Source organism: Cynoglossus semilaevis, chromosome 10, assembly GCF_000523025.1.
Source record: "Cynoglossus semilaevis isolate Cse_v1.0 chromosome 10, Cse_v1.0, whole genome shotgun sequence".
NCBI classification, from domain to species: domain Eukaryota; kingdom Metazoa; phylum Chordata; class Actinopteri; order Pleuronectiformes; family Cynoglossidae; genus Cynoglossus; species Cynoglossus semilaevis.
Window position 1 is genome coordinate 173,718 of NC_024316.1, and position 19,788 is coordinate 193,505.

At 39.0% G+C, this 19,788-nt stretch overlaps 2 protein-coding genes across 3 annotated transcripts in view; one reads left to right on the forward strand and one right to left on the reverse strand.

The window, feature by feature from the left end:
• Positions 1-868: 868 nt before the first annotated feature.
• Positions 869-11,709, reverse strand: irak1 (interleukin-1 receptor-associated kinase 1). Of its 2 annotated transcripts, none has more exons than XM_008317896.3 (14): positions 11,364-11,709; positions 9,330-9,497; positions 9,126-9,248; positions 8,937-9,022; positions 8,645-8,833; positions 8,467-8,531; positions 8,220-8,331; positions 6,006-6,127; positions 5,700-5,925; positions 5,318-5,383; positions 4,993-5,080; positions 4,484-4,578; positions 3,870-4,371; positions 869-962 (listed from the first exon to the last, which is right to left on the reverse strand). In XM_008317896.3, the coding sequence occupies exons 1-14, from the start codon at positions 11,515-11,517 to the stop codon at positions 880-882; spliced, it is 2,079 nt and encodes a 692-aa protein (XP_008316118.2). In that variant the 5' UTR covers positions 11,518-11,709; the 3' UTR covers positions 869-879. The 2 variants fall into 2 exon arrangements, with proteins under 2 accessions (XP_008316118.2, XP_024915347.1); XM_025059579.1 differs by lacking the exon at positions 869-962 and adding an exon at positions 2,719-2,908.
• Positions 11,710-16,132: 4,423 nt separating this feature from the next.
• Positions 16,133-19,788, forward strand: part of mecp2 (methyl CpG binding protein 2) — a 17,445-nt gene continuing 13,789 nt past the window's right edge. The window contains exons 1-2 of the mRNA XM_008317876.3: positions 16,133-16,280; positions 17,405-17,594. Coding sequence (XP_008316098.2) covers positions 16,249-16,280; positions 17,405-17,594 — 222 coding nt within the window. The 5' untranslated portion in view covers positions 16,133-16,248. The remainder of the gene's footprint in view (positions 16,281-17,404; positions 17,595-19,788) is intronic.

Sequence of the window (19,788 nt, forward strand, 5' to 3'; positions counted from 1 at the left end):
CTGCACATGAAACTTCTTGACTAATTTTTGACATTTCTTAGTCATGTCTTAGTTTTATACGTATCTCAGCTGTTATTCTAATGTTCCAAATTTTTTGATCAATATATCATTATTTTGTGTGATAAAACTTTCAGTTAGATTTGAGCTGCTTTTTAATTTTTCCTTAACATAGTTTTTTAAGTTACAACTGCTGTGTTGTAGGCATTGCCATGCTAAAATCTGTATTGCAACAGAAATGCAGGATATTTTGTTCTAAAAATGTTCCTTATTGTCATACTATTGATTTTTGTATCATTTGTATCAAAAATGTTTACCTTGTCCTTATGATAGATTTTTTTGCACCCATGTGTGATTCAGGTTCCCATGTTTAGAAAAATAATGGATAACAAAGAAAATATACAAAAATATATAGTTTTATTTAAATAAAATTACTGTTCATACAGCAGTAACAATCTCTGAAAACCTGAAACAGGAAATGTTTTATTAAAAATAAAGCAGTAGCGGTGTTTCAATCAGAACAATATCATCATTGTACATCTATAGGTAGAAATCTGTTTGAAATGTTTAAATATAAGAGGATTAAAAGTTGTGATTTTAACAATAAAAAGTACATTTGAAACAAAGTTTTTCTGCTTTTACATACAATTTCTACAGATATGATGAAAATTGCAACATTTTGCCTTTCCATCAACAAAATTATGGGTGAAGCTGAAGGAAAGCAATGTGTATAAAATCTTTGCAGCTCAGAGTGATGGAATAACAAAAGTGAAATAATTAGACAGTCCTTGAGAAGAAATTGAAGTTATGCAATTTTTACTGTTTCTACATCTGAAAGCAACAGTGCTACCTGTAGGTTTTTTTAGTGACCACTACATGCCATCAGCTGTGATTGGAAGTCAGATAATCTAGCTCATCACTCTCCTCAGGTCCTCTGGAGTCCTCAGAGATACCTCCTCCATCAGCTATGAAAAGAAAACATTACAGCAAAAGGAAATCAGGGTCAAATATTGGCATCCAGGAAAATATTATCTTTACAAGTATAATGAAGAATCGAAGTCAGTCAAACACTTTTTTTTTTTTTTTTTGAAGAATAAGGATTACATTTACAAATACCGGTTTTGACATTTGATCTTAATGAAGTTCTAAGTTCAGAGCAACCTTTTGGGGGAATTGCAATTTACATTGAATAACTTCATAATCTTGAGATAACTAAAAAAGTTCACTGCAGCACTATTTTTTTTATAAAATTGAAGGAGTTACATACAGATGTCATCTGATGACAGCAGCTCTCCTGTCTAAACTTGTTTTTTTCATTAACAGCTTTCTTCTTCAGGAGACACTGTTTACTAGGATTAATATCAACTGAAGACACATACACAAACACACATAGACACACACTAGATATTTATGATACACAGGAAAGGCCCTTTTACCAGTTTGAAAAAAAAACATTTTTTAAAACGTCTTAACAGTTGTCCAAAAGTAACCATTTATTACTTGTCTAGCTTCATTTGATGTTTTAGAGCATGTGTCAAACTCAGGATTGGCCAGCAGTGTAATTATGTTTGCGGGAGATCAGATAAAATGTGTTCTAGAGTTGGCCCGCCAGTATATAGCCAATACATACTGGCAGGATTTGTAGTATTAGCGCATATGCGCTATGTACATACATTTTGTTTTTCGTTGTTGGCCTGTAAAAAGATTGACATTAAAAAGGAACTCATACAAGGTTACAGATAAAGAGATAAAATAAGCCACTGATGTATGTTTTATTTTAAATTTAATTTCTCATGTGTTTATAATATTAAGCTTTGGTTGTTCCAAATTCAATGTTAACGCAAAACTAAAGTTTGTTTCCACATGAAAAATTCCACATTACATATCTTAGTTTAGTAATAATCGTCCCAGTTTTTAATTTTTGCCCACTTTGCACAATTTCCATCAATTTTTCAATAAATATTAAGTTTAGTAATAATCGTCCCAATTTTTAATTTTTGCCCACTGTGACTTTGACTTTGACACCCCTGTTTTCGAGTTTTAGACATTGCTAAGTCCATATACAGTGAGCCCTCTCCTATCGCGGTAGTTGTGTTCCAAGACCCAGCGCAAAAAGGGAAAATCTACAAAGTAGGGGCGAGATAGGTTTTATATTATTTATGTATATATTTACCCTTTACGAACCTCCCCCACACTGTTATCAACTCTCCCTAGACTGTATTACCCTTTCCTACACAATTATATGGACAGTAGAGTTGTATAATGGAAATATAAGACATTTATTACGTAAATAAACGTGGTGGAGGTTAGCGCTCAGCTGCAGGAGAGAGAGCACAGGAGTGGCGACACGGGTGAGCACAACAAATAATCAAGTCTCTCCCTATATTAGTAGGAGTAGGAAAACATTGGAAATTTAAAAAAAGAAAATTACCGTAAAATACTGCAGTATAGTGAAACTTCCATGGAACAGATAAAAACAAACAAACTGCAATGTACTGAGGGAGCGAAAGGAGAACCGCGAAATAAAGAGGGAACACTGTATACTTTTTGAGAGGTAAGTAATAGATTAGTTGAGAAAGAGTTGTTTTTTTATTTCTACATTTTCGTGCAATAATTTTACATTTACCCTTTTCTTAATCAAAATTTATTTTTTTGTAATTGTTTTCAGGCATTTCTGTAGCTTATTTTTTTATTCAAATTAAATCACACTTAACATTTTTTGCACTTTTTTTTTTAATGTCAGTTACTAACAGACTATTTTATTCTGCCCTTCAGCTTTTCTACTGATTACACACTTTATTCCCACAAGTTTTGCTTAAAGATATATTTATGTTGCAGGAGTTTTAAAATTCAGTTTTAAGAATATGAAGAAGATTTCAAGTCGTTACCGACTCCTGATGAAAAGGCCTACCTGAAGTCTGTGGTGATGTGGACTGCAGTGACCCTATAGAAGACAGACTTTTAGTGACACCATAAAGTCCTGCTGTAGCGTCCCACCCTGGTTTGTTTAATGGAAGAGGAGGACAGTCATACTGGTCCTCAGTTGGGACAGAAGGACCTTTTAATTGGACTGGATATTGTTCTCCAGCGGTCACAGGCACACATCTGAAACTAGTCTGGTTTGACCGGCAGTGAGACTGAAGGTCATACTGTGGCAATCCTTGGCTCTCGTCTGTTTCACATGGACCCACAAAGGAGCAAGAAGAGGAGGAGTGGAGTGTTTGATGGAGGGCTGGTGAGAACGGAGAGTTGAAGGACTGTAACTGAACGTCCATGTCCTCCAGTATCCCTAATTTAGACATCGGACAGGACAGATCATCAATACTAGAGTCAACAGGTGGGTGCGGCAAGCGCCATGAGGAGCTAGTAGCTCCGCCAACCAAAACCTGCATCTCCTTTAGTTTTTTATAGACCTATGAAAGGGAAAAAACAGGGATGAGGAACAGATTTCGACATTTGAACTGTATTTCATCTTTAAATTGTCTTTAATACAATTAATGCAAAAAAAAATTTTGATTGGTTGACCTCACTCATGAGTGGTCTCTCCTTCCTCCTCTTCTTTAAACAAGTGCAAGCCAGAGTTACAATCTTCATCCAACCAGTGAGATCAGCAGAACCCGCTAAGGATTTGACACAGGCACAACAAATAACATGCAGACTGAAGGTGAGACCTCCATCCCCAGAACAATTGTGAACATTGGAATCAGACACAAATCTGTAGCATAGAACAGGTCAGAAATATACCTCATTCTGGACTAGACAGGCAAGTCAAATCTGGACTTGCTGCTAATACTTTAACCTGTGAGCTTTATTCAGTTTTAAGAATATGAAGAAGATTTCAAGTCGTTACCGACTCCTGATGAAAGGCCTACCTGAAGTCTGTGGTGATGTGGACTGCAGTGACCCTATAGAAGACAGACTTTTAGTGACACCATAAAGTCCTGCTGTAGCGTCCCACCCTGGTTTGTTTAATGGAAGAGGAGGACAGTCATACTGGTCCTCAGTTGGGACAGAAGGACCTTTTAATTGGACTGGATATTGTTCTCCAGCGGTCACAGGCACACATCTGAAACTAGTCTGGTTTGACCGGCAGTGAGACTGAAGGTCATACTGTGGCAATCCTTGGCTCTCGTCTGTTTCACATGGACCCACAAAGGAGCAAGAAGAGGAGGAGTGGAGTGTTTGATGGAGGGCTGGTGAGAACGGAGAGTTGAAGGACTGTAACTGAACGTCCATGTCCTCCAGTATCCCTAATTTAGACATCGGACAGGACAGATCATCAATACTAGAGTCAACAGGTGGGTGCGGCAAGCGCCATGAGGAGCTAGTAGCTCCGCCAACCAAAACCTGCATCTCCTTTAGTTTTTTATAGACCTATGAAAGGGAAAAAACAGGGATGAGGAACAGATTTCGACATTTGAACTGTATTTCATCTTTAAATTGTCTTTAATACAATTAATGCAAAAAAAAATTTTGATTGGTTGACCTCACTCATGAGTGGTCTCTCCTTCCTCCTCTTCTTTAAACAAGTGCAAGCCAGAGTTACAATCTTCATCCAACCAGTGAGATCAGCAGAACCCGCTAAGGATTTGACACAGGCACAACAAATAACATGCAGACTGAAGGTGAGACCTCCATCCCCAGAACAATTGTGAACATTGGAATCAGACACAAATCTGTAGCATAGAACAGGTCAGAAATATACCTCATTCTGGACTAGACAGGCAAGTCAAATCTGGACTTGCTGCTAATACTTTAACCTGTGAGCTTTATTAAAGCTAAACTTCAACTTCAACCTCAACTTGGAGGCCGAACCCGAACTTGAAGCTTTAATTTGATCCTGGACTTTAGACCAAAACATTAAGGTCAGACCAAAATCTGAAAGTTAGAATCTGCACTGAAAAAAAAAAACAGAACTAAAACTGGAGATTTAACCATAGACCTTCAGCTCAGGTCAATTGTCTTTAGAATGACAATATTTGCAGTAAAACTGACCTCTGATTAGATGATGATCCAGATGTTTTCTCCATTCTGCTTCACAAGAACCAGCCGCACTTTCCTCAACATCCTCCACCAGGTCTTTCTACACCGCCAGAGTTCACCAGTACCAGAGATAAGGCCAGAAACAGGACACAAAGTTTAATGTTGTCATTCTGATGTCATACACGTGTTGACACAGTTTTATTCAAGGTTTTAAATTCTTTCACACAGAGCAAGAAAAAAAACCCACAATGAACATTAAAGGATATTTAATACAAAATTCTTTCAAATTTGTTTCAATCATTAGAACTTCCTGAATGTAAACTGTTTTTGTCCTCACCAGAAATATGTCTTGTTGTCCCTTTCTGTCCAGAGCAGGACGACCAGTGAGAACCTCCAACAGCACCTGTCATACAAAGATCACCGAGCTAAGAAGTAAGTAGACGTTAAAAACATTACCTCCAAATTTGGTTTAACCCCTAAAGCCCTGTCGAACTCAGCTCCTTTTTAATGGACTAATAATAATAACATTTTCATTTTCCTGATAATGGCCTCTGGTCTCTGGTATTACAAAGTATAATGTCAGTTTTACATACAGAGAAATGCCTGGTTACCTCATACTGGATGACCCTTCTGTTAAACACATGTCCTGTCCAGTCATAAACCCTTGTTCCAGACTAAGGGTACAGAACAAATAATTTAAGAAGAAAGTGACACCTCACCACGCCAAAGCTGTAAACATCCATAGCTGGTCCAAATTCTCCATTCCTTATGTACTCGTCAGGGAGGTATGCCAACGTTCCTCGGACCGTCTCCGTCTTTCCGACCGACGCTGTCTGAAACCCTGTACGTTTAGATGATTTTCTGGTGTTTTGGCCGCACGCAAACCGAGCCAACCCAAAGTCAGCCAACTTAGGCACCATGTGGCGATCCAACAAGATGTTTGAGCTGAGGACACAGAAACAGGGTGAGACATGTTATGTCATTATTCAGACACATAAAATGGGTTGTAATAATGTCAGACTGACCTCTTAACGTCTCCATGGATGAGTGAAGCATGACTTTCCGGAGGAGAGTGGAGGAAGAACAAAGCAGAGGACACGCCTTCAACAATACAAAGTCTATCTGACCAGGAAAGGGCACCACACTTCTGCAAAGAAATTAGTTAAAGAGTTCAAAAGTTTGGACGAGGACATCCTTTCAACAGGAAATCGAAGTTGTGCATTTCTTAAGTTTTAAAAAAGCTGGAGAGGGAGGGTTGCACCAAGAAGTGCACACGGCATTAAAATTGCTGTCAAAACAATCTTGCTGATCTAAAAATTGACTTCCATACCGGTTGGTTGTGGCCCAGGTTAACAACTGTCAACACCAGTTATGTTAACCAACCGTTTGATCGTTGATCAAAACCATCGAAGAAGAGCAGAGGAAGACGTGCAAGGAGACTGAGAGAGAACAGGAAATACAGGACAGTAAAGATCAGAGTAAGGACTATGAACATAGGGACAATGACAGGTAGACAGAGCAATGGCAGACATGATGGACAGAAGCAGAGCAGATACCTTGTGTGTTTAGCAGTTTCTCTCTCTCTCTCTCTCTCTGTCTTTTTTTAATCATTTAATTTACACAATATTAACTACATCACTTCTGTTTTACAACAAATTGTACAATAAAGTATTAAAACATTTTTTTGCCACTTGTGTTGATTCCCCAATGTCAATGAGCGTGCCATCTTTAATACTCTGTTTTAACAGAGGCCATGGCCCCCTGGATATCTGTTATACTGTGTACCAGGACTCCATTAAACAACAAGACCTTTTATTTTATGGTATGACATGTAAGATCACTGACCTTGGTGAATCAACCTAAAGAGCTTCCTGAAATACGAGTATTCCACATTACGAGTCTGTAACTTCTCTTCTCTTCTGCTGTGGAGTTGCTCGCGGTGAGAGACGGCGTGCTGGCGTAGGCTTACTTATAGCCCCCCAGCTTGCCAGTCGTGTGTTGGAGTTCTCCCCACTGAGCGAGAGGGTCGCTTCCCTGCGCCTTCGGGTCAGGGACAGGTGCCTTACTGTTGTTTCGGCCTCAATCAGACCTTGGGCAACCTAAGGTCCAGGGACTGGATGCAGCCCGTTCAGCTTTTTAACCCCACCTGCCAAACTTTTTCAAATTATATAATTTATTTATAGTATTATTATACTTCTGCCTTTACCCTGTAATACCCACATTTCCCCAACAGCTGGCGTAGAAAATGAAGCATTTTAGCCTTTATGCATGACTTACATGTCATGTATCTTAGTTCACACGAACGCTTCATCCATCAGCTCCTAACCCGGCCCCGCTGTTCAATTTTAGGACAATTGTGGCCGGCGAGTCGTTTGCCCACGCCTGCTCTAAATCAAACCCTCATTCCCAGTCCTTCTCCTACGCTTACTAACCCCGACACTGTCTCGCTCACTGTCTGTCCCTAATTTCGCTCTTTTCCTTTCTTTCTCTCTTCACTCGCAGTCCTTCTCCTATGCTTGTTTATAACAGTAATATAAAATGTTTTCTTAATTATCTTTTTTTTTTAATTTTATATTATCAATATATTTGTTTATATCTATGTTTTCGATGTTTAAATAGGGGGAAAATAATAGTATATTTCTGGGGGGCTGGAACAAATTAATTGGGTTTTAGTCATTTCTTTTGGGGAAAATTTCGATCCAGATACGAGTGGATCACTGTAGTGAAAAGCGCAAGGGCTTTGGGGTAATGTGAGTGCGGGCCAAGTTTTAGTCATTTCTTTTGGGGAAAATTTCGATCCAGCTTTAGCACGACATGGAGCAACTGGCCCTAATGTGTGTGCTCTCTTAGAAACAAGCAAATAAAAGTGATTTGTTGTCATTGTGACACAACACACCACTGCACACAACGAAAAGTCACCTCTGCATTATAGCATCACCAAAGTGAGCAGGGAGCCGCTCAAGCACCATAGGAGCAGTGTTTAGAGACGGTGAAATGCTCAGTGGACCTCAGTGTTAAATGTTGAGATGGTTTGGACGTGTGCTGAGGAGAGATTGTAGAACATAGACAAAGAATGTTTAAGATAGAATTGCCAGGACGGAGGAGAAGAGGACCTCAGTGTGGACTTGCAGATATTGTGAAAAAGATGGTTGTAGAAGCAGAAGATGCAGAAGAGGAGGATAGGGTGAAATGAAATTCAATCAGATATCAGATACAAAAAAAATTGAAGAAGAAGTTACATTGTGCAGCTGATCCTCAAGGGAACCGTTCTCCATGAAGCTGTAGATCAAACAAACTGAACCTCCTCCTTCACTGATTCCTAGCAGATCCACTATGTTGGGATGTCGGAACCTGAATCCGTCGGTACAGAAAACAAACTTAAAATTAAATGAAAGAAAACAAACAATCTACACTGTGTAAAAACAACAAAACAAGGTTAATATAAAGAAACATAAACTGGACTACGAGTTCAAAGTAACCACTCACTTTGACAGTTTGTCCACCTCTGTGTGAAATGTTTCCTTAAGCTGCATCCAGTCCAGTATAAAGTCCTAAAACAACCGCAGAAATGTTTACAACAACATCACAAACACAACAGCAATAAAATACTGTTTTCTGTAACTCAGTCTTAAGTAAACAAAGATCTGCCCTGTGATCGGCCAACCTGTTTGAGTCTCTTGACAGCACAATCCATGTTTCTCAGAGCAGCTCTGTACACCACACCAAACCCTCCCTCGCCAACCTGCAGGGATGGGGAAAACCCCTGTGTCCCAGCATGCACTTCTTCAAAAGACCAGGACATCACCCTAGTGCCAATGCCATCAATACTCTTGCTGCTACTTGTCATGATATTCTTACAGACGGGCACAAGAAAACAAAAATGTTATGATTTATTATTAATAATTTTTTGTTTATTTTTAATAATGTACAGCTAGATAAACACTAAAGTGTACTACCTGGGGAGGTGTGCAAAGCTCTGACAGCATGCCAGAAGGTGGTGGTGCAGGTCCAGGCAAAAGCTTTCTTCCTCCTTCTTTATTTTCTGAAAAAAGACACACAGAGCCAAACATTTTGAGTTATATTTACATTTAGGTTTATAGCAACACCTGGGTAATAGTCAGTAATCTAAAAGCTGATGGGCATACCTGTTGGCCTAAGTCTGCAGGTGCTGACAGTGGGTGTGGCCTGACTTGTTTTGGGAGCCACAGAGAGATGATGCTGATGGCAAGCAGGAGGCGGTGAAAATACAGGGGTCAGACTGGACAAATCTGCAGACACACAATAACCATAAGTACAAGCCAAAATGTGAGATTGTCACAGGTCAATAAATTTTATAGTGGTTAACTCACAGGATTGGATGACATCAAGAGGGCGGAGCAACCGCAGACGTTTCAGCAGATCCATTAGCTCTCCAAGTTGACCATTCCGGTTTCCCCAGTGGTTCATTACAAAGTCACTCCGCCTCTCCTGCTTTTCAGCCAATCGTAGTGTCAGCTGATCACCCAGAACCTCTGATGCTAAAATAAACGAGAATGGTAAATAAGTATTTTCATGTCCCCAACAGCGCTGCACAATTTGATGAAAATGTGCGATTGGGATCACAGTGGACACGTGTTTACGATATAAATGAATGATGTCAGGGGTCTACTTGCTAATATGAAGGACAACACAGAGAATAATAATAGCTGATGACACAAAAAACCTGTAGTTCACATACTGGTTTTATTTATAACTTAATATATAAAAAACAAAAGTGAAAATAAAGATATTTCTTAGAACAAGGTCATTTCTGCAAAGTGCAAAAGCACAATTGTACACTTTAGGACTATTCAGTTGGCATAAAGTGCAAAAGCAGTAGCACAAATGTACACTTTAGGACTATTCAGTTGGCATTTTGGTAAACCTAAAATAAAATAATAGAAGCATTTTTGCATAGTTCAAATTGAGACAACTTAAAGGCATTTCTGTGGAGGAAATGTTGTGTTTGCAAGCAGCTGTTTTTAAGCTCAAAGTCATTGTCGATAACGTGAACAGCCAGGCTTAAGTAAGGTTCTATGGTCCTGCTTGACCACCAAGTCTGTGGTTGAATGAAACTTGACCATTTCAACTTGAACCTCGCTACAGCATTTGTTGTAGATCTCTGGGATAGCGAAGACAAAGTTCTGCAACGGTAGCTGATTTCTTCAGTCGAGGGTGCGGATCATTTAGCAACTTTGCAACTTTGCAGAGAGTTTAGAGTTGGGTTGAGGGATGATCTTGGGGGTAAAGACGAACTACCAGAAGACTGGGGAAAGACCATTAAGGTGGTCAGGGAAACTGGCCGGAAGGTGTTAGGTATGCAGGTGAACAGGAAAAAGACGTACTATATGTTTATAAACAAAAGTAAGGTGGCTGGAACAGTAAAGATCCAAAGAGAAAACGTAATAGAGGTTCAAAAAGGCACAGCAGAGTGGCGGCTGGAACAGTAAAGATCCAGAGAGAAAACGTAATAGAGGTGTTAAAATATCTAGGGTCAACCATCCAGAGTAATGGGCAGTACACAAAAGAGGTTCAAAAAGGCACAGCAGAGTGGAATGGCTAGAAACAAGCATCATGGATGATTTGTGTCGGAAGAATAGCAAGAACATTGAAAAGGGAAAAGTTGTAAGATAGTAGTGAGACATGTTCTGATGTATGGTTTAAGACAAACTGCTGAGTTGGAGGAGGCAGGGATGAAGATGTTTCACTGGGAGTGACCAGGATGGACAAAAAAATGAGCACATCAGAGGGACAGTTATGGTGAAGCAGTTTGCAGATTAGAAAGGAAAGGTTCAGACAGTTTTGACATGAGTTGGGGATACATTGAACAAAGGATGATAGAGGTGGGATGGTCAGGCAAAAGAAGAGGAAGGCCTCAGAGCAGATTTTTAGATTTTGTAAAAGAAGTGGAGGTAGTTAAGAGTAAACGTGTTGAATATGATCTAAAAGACAGACCATACAAACGAAAGCAGCACAGCGGCTAAGGGTTAGCTAAAATCAACTATGAAGAAGCCAAATACCTAATAAAGTTGTCAATATAAAGCAAACAGACTGATAGAAACAGTTAAATGGGTAAACAAAAAGAAGGTAAGGGTCAATCGAAAGACAGACGTGAACAAACAGGTACTCGGACACAAAAATAGGAAGGAAAAACAGAGGAACATACATTAACAGGTACACAATTCAAAAAGATTAAGCAGCTAAATTAATTAAAAAAACATTTAAACCAATAAAAATAAAGACAAACAACAACATCAGTTGTTGTTTGTCTTTAGTTAGTTGTTAGCATAGTCAGTCTCCCAACACCAACTTAGGTAAACAAGCACCCCGTTAGCCGTTAGCATAGACTCCCAACACCAGCTCACCAAAGCGGCTCCAGTCCAGTTCTGAAAGTCCGTCCATGACTGTGCAGAATTTCCACATAACTGAGGCAGGAAGAGAGTGGAGCAAAATCTGTCTCTCTGTTCTTGAACCCGGGTCTCCTGACAGAAAATATGCATCCGGGTCTGCTTCAGACATATTCACAGCTTAAGCGAACAGGCTACCAAACTAAGTAGAAGTACGTAGTACATCCATGTACTTGTGTGACCTTGTTCAATTCGTCTAGCAAGGTTAGCAACCAAGCCCTTTAAACGATCAAACACACGCGTCGTGTTCACATGTCGCCCAGGGTACTACATAATGATTGGAAGTAGTGATGTGTCGTTCGCGAGTGATTCGTTCATTGTGAACGAATCACTCGCGAAAGATGACACGTGACTCCCGAGTCATATGAAAGATTCGTGACTCGTGACTACCGAGTCATATTAAATGCGAACTAATCACTCACTGCGAACAAATCACTCTGCGAACTAATCTTTCACTGTGAACTAATCTTTCATTGCAAACGAATCACTCTCTGTAAACTAATCTTTCGTTGTGAACTAATCTTTCGCTGTGAACGAATCATTCTCTGTGAACTAATCTTTCGCCGTGAACTAATATTTCGCTGTGAACGAATCATTCTCTGTGAACTAATCTTTCGCCGTGAACTAATATTTCGCTGTGAACGAATCATTCTCTGTGAACTAATCTTTCGCCGTGAACTAATATTTCGCTGTGAACGAATCATTCTCTGTGAACTAATCTTTCGCCGTGAACTAATATTTCGCTGTGAACGAATCATTCTCTGTGAACTAATCTTTCGCCGTGAACGAATCATTCTCTGTGAACTAATCTTTCGCCGTGAACTAATCTTTTGCTGTGAACTAATCACTCTAAACGGATCATTCTCTGTGAACTAATCTTTCGCCTCGTTCTCGCAGATTCGTTTCATTTGTCACGTGAAAGAGCTCGGGTCTTTTTTGCGCTCATTCATCTTCACATTGTGGTGTGTTTTTATTTCTTAGCTTTTTACATGGTTTTAATTACTTATGGCATTTTGTGTACTTTGTAGACTTTGTCAGCGGAAGCAAACCATGTTGCCTTATTTAGTGTCGGAGAACCGCAGCCTTCTTTACAACGCCCACAATAGGGCTAAAGCGCCACCTGCTGTAAAACGAATGAAATGATTAGTTCAAGATTCGTTCACGACTCGTTCATTTTACTGTTCGAGAGTCAAAGATTCGAATCAATAAAAAGTGTCGGTCTTCCCATCACTAATTGGAAGAATACGTATATTATCTAAATGACGGGTTCATTTTACGTGCCAAACGTAAAGTAAATTTTGTTCAATTTAATTTGCCGTAACGTCCTGCTGGCGTTCGTCTCTGTATAGCGCAGTACTTTTCAAGTAGTGGGTTGGGCCCGGTGAAGTGCGAGGGAGGGTCTTCCAATGGAATGCGGCACGGTGGACTAGACTGGTTCTCAATAGTCTTTCAATTCAGGGGGAGGGGAAGAGAGGGGCAATAAAAAATATTTAACGAAGGAATGAATTTATAATTTAGTTACATAGGAAACACTTCACAATGATTATACTAATACTAATTTATACCAGTTTAACCCACCCATTCTCCTTCACATTTTGTACACAGTACAGTGATGTTGAGTGCAAAAAAGACAGTAGAGCTGACATCAGTGTTATTTCTCAACACACCTATGACACATTCAAGACATTGCCGCAGCAGGAGCATTCACAGCCAGCATGAATTTGTCCAGGTGGCAGGCTCAGAAATGAAGGTAAATTCAAACTCTCCACTTAGAGAAAAGGGACAACATATTGTTTCGATGACATGTTGTTGAAGGTCCCCCAGTCAATAATCTGCTTAGCAGAGAAGTGCCGTGTCCCCCACCAACCCCATTGTGAAGTTTGCAGACAACTCAGCAGTAGTGGGACTCACCAGGAACACTAATGAGCAGGCCTCCAAAGAGAAGGTGAAACGACTGGTGTGAAATGAACAATTCGATCCTGAACATCTCCAAAACAAAGGAGATCATTGTGGACTTCGGGAGGAACCAGCCACATTCCTCTCGCCATAAACAACTCAGCAGTGGAGATAGTCAGCAGCACCAGGTTCCTGGGGTTGCAGATAACTGACTTTTTGAACCGGATGGAACACACAGGCACAATTGTCAAGAGGGCCAAACAGTGCAAGCACTCTGCGCAGCATGAGGAGAATGCATCTACCCGCTCCCATTCTAACCTTCTACAGAAGTCTGTAGAGACCATTCTGACCAGCTGCATCTCAGTCTGGTCAGGGCCCTGTAGGGCCATGGAATGGAAATCCATACAGAGGGTGGTGAGGACAGCAGAGAAAATCATGATTTCTCCCTTCTAGGACTTAGAAAAGAAACGTTGTCTGACTCCTTCCAACCCCACCATGGACTGTTCTCACCGCTGGCCTCTGGAAGGAGGTTTTGCAAAACAGCCAGGCTCAGAAACAGCTTCATCCCACACTCCATAGAGTGTTGAATACACTTAAGACTCTCTGTCATACTTCTACTAAATACTTTGCACCTGTGCAATACTGCCGTTAACTTGTGCAATTCCACTTACTGTATATGTGCAATACATTTAATTTATCTTATAAATTAATATTGTGTAATTATTTTCCTGCACATACATATTTATTTTACATATATTTATTCTTGTTGTAATTGTAATTTAATTTGTAATTTAATTTCAATTTCATGAAAATCCAAATGACAAATTAAGTAAGTTTAGTCTAAGTCTTAAGTTTCAGTGCTCATGGGTCTCATCTAAAGAGTGGAGAATCTGACAAGCACACCCAGTGAGTCAATGGGGCTTCTGAGGACAACTCCAGTAAATATATAACTGAAAGATGGAGCAGTGCCATTCTCTGTTACCACAGCTCTTCAAGTTTCGGTACCCCGACTTCTTAAATTAAAAAAGGAGCATAATAAAATAGATAAATGTGGGATTATTAAAGCGATAACCTAGCCAAACGAACAACTTTCTTAATAGCATTTCTTCCACCGTCATATGCTGACCTAGTGGCAGAGTGTCAGGAGAGTTAATGCACAGCAGCAACCTATGCATGAGAAGTCAGCTGACATGATTGTTGTGTCATTTACATTGTGAAAACACAGTGATTCAAACAGCATAATTAAATTCTTACTTTGTTGTTTCTGGTCAGCAGTTCACATGATCCAAAAAATTGGATATTAATTAACAGTAGCAACGTGAAGCGCCGTCGAAACGAAGCACAGGTCTTTTGAGCAAAGTTACCCTCTGAAGTCCAAGCTGAGGGCACGCAAAATAACCCAATATTCATTTAGACTTGAAATTTTAGAGTCTAAATGAAGGGGTACAACATCAACGGTTACATCTGTCATACAGTGCTGTACCATCACTAAAACATTTTTTACGCGGCCTCAAAATCCATGATCTCCATTGAACATTGGTTTGCACGTTGCTATGCGCTAAATGTTAGAGGGGACAGCTGAAAAGGAGCGCTTAAACGCTGTTACTAGGACATTACTTGAGGAGACGAGATGTGGGGGGAAAAAAAGAATTGCTGTTAGAGCAGTCACATGCCTATTTTTCTCGTTAAGAAAAGTATATATAATTTTCTGAAGACTTTTATTTCAAAAGTAGACTCTTTAGAATTCAATAGTCTGGGGGCTCTTTAATTTTAATTCTCGTTAAAAAAATGTTATTTGGCTTTGTTTATACACATATATAGTAAATTGTTTACTGCATTGAAAATGACAATAAATATTGTTGAAACTAGGAAATATTGTTGAAATGACTTTAGTTCTGCTTTTTTCCTGTAGGACATTTTACAACAACGATTAAACACAGATTAAATCTGCTTTGTACCAGATTAGACAGTGAATTGTCCAAAACCTGTTTTGTACCAGTGGATGTAACATTGTAATCCAGAAGAATTTGTTATTGTTCTCACAGTTTATTCTGAGGTCAGAAAACAAAAAACTTAAGAGGGTGAGGGTCAGAAAAATAAAAATAAAAATTTTCTATATTGCATTTTCTCCATTAAAAGACATTTTCTAGGTAATAGGTCATAGGTAATTGTCTTACAGGGCTAAAATCCCATGGTCTATTCAACTGCGGACGTAAGCCGTTAAGCAACATAGGACATTATTTTTTAAAAGGTTATTGCCAGAGGTGGCCAGCACCATAACCAGATGATTTATTCAAAAAATATTTTTTGCCAAAAAATGACATAGGACATTATTTTTTAAAAGGTTATGATATTCAAACATAAAACCCAAAACTTTACTTCATAGAGTTTGTGGATTTATTTTGCATTAGTGTGCATCATAACTGTGTCTTGTCAAATGTGCCAAGAGTTGCTTTCAAAATGTCAGTGGCACTGTGTACAGTCCCTTGGAATCCATTTGATAATTGTCAGTCAGCTTGTCAGCGGAAGAACTGAGTTGTACGTGTGTTGGAGGTTGATATGTATGTATATTGTTACCGTTTATGTGGAAAGATATTTTAATGCTGGTGGAGTTTTAATTAATAGTAAATAAAACGTTTTACAATATGTAACTGTTTAAATATAGCCTATTCTCGAAATCATTTTGTACAGGAAAGTGTGTCTCTTTTAACAACTGACCTCTTTTTTTCGATTTGACTCCATAGGCCTCAGTTTGACAGTCTCGAGACTACCAGGTCTCGCGTGATTACACTACTCTGCTTTGCAAAAGTGGCTGTCAACCTAACCCCAATCTCGCGTTGTTTGAAGAGTGACGGCGGCTGGAAAGTAGAACCGGAGGGGGCGGGTGCAACAGCGTGAGCAGAGATGTTTGGGGGCTTTTTATATAAAATTATTTATTTAAATAAAAATGGCCGCCGTGGAGAGCGGACAGGAGAGATTGTAAGTGCGAAATTTTACATGTTTCATTCGCTAACGCGATGTCCGTCTCTCTGCTGTCACCTCGCAGTGTTTTCCCTCTACGTTTGTTTTATTCCAAATAAAGTGCGTTGGTTTTCTCCGCGGCCTGTCGCGGCGGAGCGGGGTTAGAAGGAATACGTCACCAACTAACTGCTAAGTGTTTATTCTCGGGCTGCCGTGACCCGAGCTCAGCTTTTAGCCTGTTTTCCGAGCACTGGTACCCTCAAATTTACCACAAAACTTAATCTTGGGTTGAAGTGAGGCCGCGTTCCCGCCTTAAACATCACAGATGTTGCCCGGTCACAGGCAAAATAAGTGTTCGCCACCACCGTCATATTGGCAGCAGCTAAAGGGAGCTAGCTGTTAGCAAACACACAGGTAGAGAGTAAACCCAAATTAACCCCGCATAAACGACATATGTAACACACACACACCTGTCACTGTATATACATATACGGTTATTTTCACACAAAGTTTCGCACATTTATACAAGCACACAGTTAACCAAATTTGTTATGTACAGTGCGTCTAGGCTAAATAGTATTTATATTAATGTATCTTATTTCATCATTATTCAAATCAATCAAATTAATTCAATGTTTCCTAACAAAATGAAGTTTTTAAAATACATGTTTATCGAAAAAATACAGCTTAAAACATACACAAGGCTAGTAAGAATCAGTAAGTGTCTTTAGTAAAAGACATGTAACTTAGTGATGGTACTAGTAGTTCAGAGATATTATTAGTTCATTTAAAATCCGTCTTTCAGATTCAAAAGTTTTACTTTTGGTTCTAAAGCAACAATCAACAAAAATTGCAACAAAATGCATTTTAAAGGTAGACTAATTAAAACCTAGAGAAATTTTATCTTTGTTCAATTAATTGTCAGACTGATCAAGATATCATGAAAATCAATGTTTGTGTTGTATCCTCAGGTGTTTATTAAGTGTAAACATGGATTTTCTAGGTGTGTATTGAGTGTAAACATAGGTTTTCTAGGTTTTTCTACAGTGATGCTTGTGTTGGTTGAGCACGGCTGCAATACTGTTGGACAATTTGTAAAGATACACCTCTCTCGTATGGCCCTCCTTTGACTTCTTTTACAGAGAGGAGGACGACAGAAGTGAGCGGAGACCGGTTAGTCCTCAGCCCTCATTCCGGCAAAGAGGCCTCTCACACGCTAAGACCAAGAAGCCCCGCAAGGAGCGTCGTCATGCCGACCAGAAGGCAGACATCACCTTGCCGCCTGCAACACAAGCAGCTAAGCTGCAGACAGTGGTGGAGCCACAAAGCCAGGTAATTACAAATTAGTGATGATCAGCCCGGAAGTGAGTGTCAGAACATAGACTTTTCAGAGTTCAGCCTGGAAGTGAGTTCTGAGTGTCAGAACATAGACTTTTCAGAGTTTTTTTATTAGCATCACAGCATATACTGATTCACTTTTGAGTAAATATGTCTTTTGACATTTTTTGTTATAATTGTAACAGTTCCATTTTGTGCAACATTGGAAGATTTTGTTTTGAATCCTGCAAAATTACCTGACCTGATAGTTTCTCTAGGTTGGCATAGATGGCTTCCTTCACTCCTCTTTTAAACGTTTTTTTTCCTCACAAGAGCATGTAGACATGCCTGTCTTCGAAAGAGGATCGTGTTGTCTTTAATTATCTGGTGCAGGTGTTGGGAACATCTTTAGCAGAAAGAGTCAAAAAAAGTCTATTTTAAAATCTATTTCCGTTTGTTTTGCTCAGACAAACAAAATTTGTAAATTTTTAAACAAGACCAATAATTTTAGAGTATAATTAGTCCCCTTTTTTAATAACGTTGTTATACTGAAGCTTTCCAATACATAAAATATTTCTTACCATTAATGCGACTTCTGGTACAGCATGGTTTTGATGCGATTGGCTCAAGCTCAAAAAGAAATAATGTATAGATTAAAATGTGTAACGGAGTAATAAATATATGGTTCCACTTGCCATACAATACAGTTTATTACACACCACGTAAGAAAAATCTTAATTCAATAATTAATTCAATACAATATCATATGGTCATTTAATATAACACCCCTGCGGATTAAGGTTGTGCACCCCTAACCTCATGGTAAGTGCACATGTTAGGAGTCATTAATTAATTTTATTATTTAATTTTATATTTCCAGTGCGAGATATGTGTGTCTTGCTACAAAATACTTTGTTTTCACTTTTTATGCCAGAAATGAAAGACTACATACCTAGCTGGTGATTTTACTGCAATTTTTTAATACAACGTAAAGAGAGTACACTGCTGCCACAAATGCACTAGAATGTTTTTTCAAAGATTATTTTAACACTATGATTTCTGTTATGTTTTACTTGAATACCAGTGGAATTGTTCATTCCTTATTGTTTTAAGAAATTCCAACTAAGATTTATCTGAGAGCCAGATGAAGCCACATCAAAAGAGCCACATCTGGCTCGCAAACCACAGGTTCCCGACCCCTGCTCTCGTGCTTTTGATTGTCTGAGAAGTAATAGACCTGGCTGGACATTTTACATTCAGACAACGCTTCATGAAGCATTGAATCCTCTCATGAAATCAGTTCACTTAAGGGCACCATTTGCTTCACTTTGCTCTGTGCCGTTAAACGTGAAGTATGTTGCTGTGAAGTTTGTGCTCTTGTGTTTGGTGAAGGTTGACCCTAATTTAATGCCCTACGATGCCTCCTAAACGCTCTGATCATCTTCTCAGGCTTCTGCTACTAAGCGAAAATGAAGACACAGATAACAGTTAACCGCCTATATTTGTCTTTACAATAACATGAGCTCCTGCGCTGTGCCCGGCTTTCATATACGGTCTGTCCGTCTTGGCCAGTATGCACTTCTCTGTTCACTCTCCTCTGCCCCGGCTGCACCTGCGTCGCCACTCCCGTGCTCTCTCTTCTGCAGCTGAGTGCTAACCTCTGCCGTTTCGTGTATTTCATTTATTTACATAATATGTATGCCTTATATTTCCATTATACAACTCTACTGTCCATATAATTGTGTGGGAAAGGGTAATACAGTCCAGGGAGGGTTGTTCGTAAAAGGTAAATATATACATAAATAATATAAAAACTATTTCGCCCCTGCTTCGCGGATTTTCCCTTTTTGCGGTGGGTTTTGGAACGTAACGAAAGGAGAGGGATCACTGTATCCCATGTTACAACGTTGACACCTGCGGCTTATATTCAGGTCTGAAAATTACGGTAACCAAGCAAGGAACAGTGAGCTAGACAGTGCGAGTGTCGGGGCCACTAAGCATAGGAAAAGGATTTTATATATATATATATATATATATATGTATATACATATATATATATACATATTTATATATACATATATATAAACATACATACATACATATATATATCTATATATATATATATCTATATATATATATATATATATATATATATATACATTATATATATACATTATATATATATATATACACATTATATATATACATT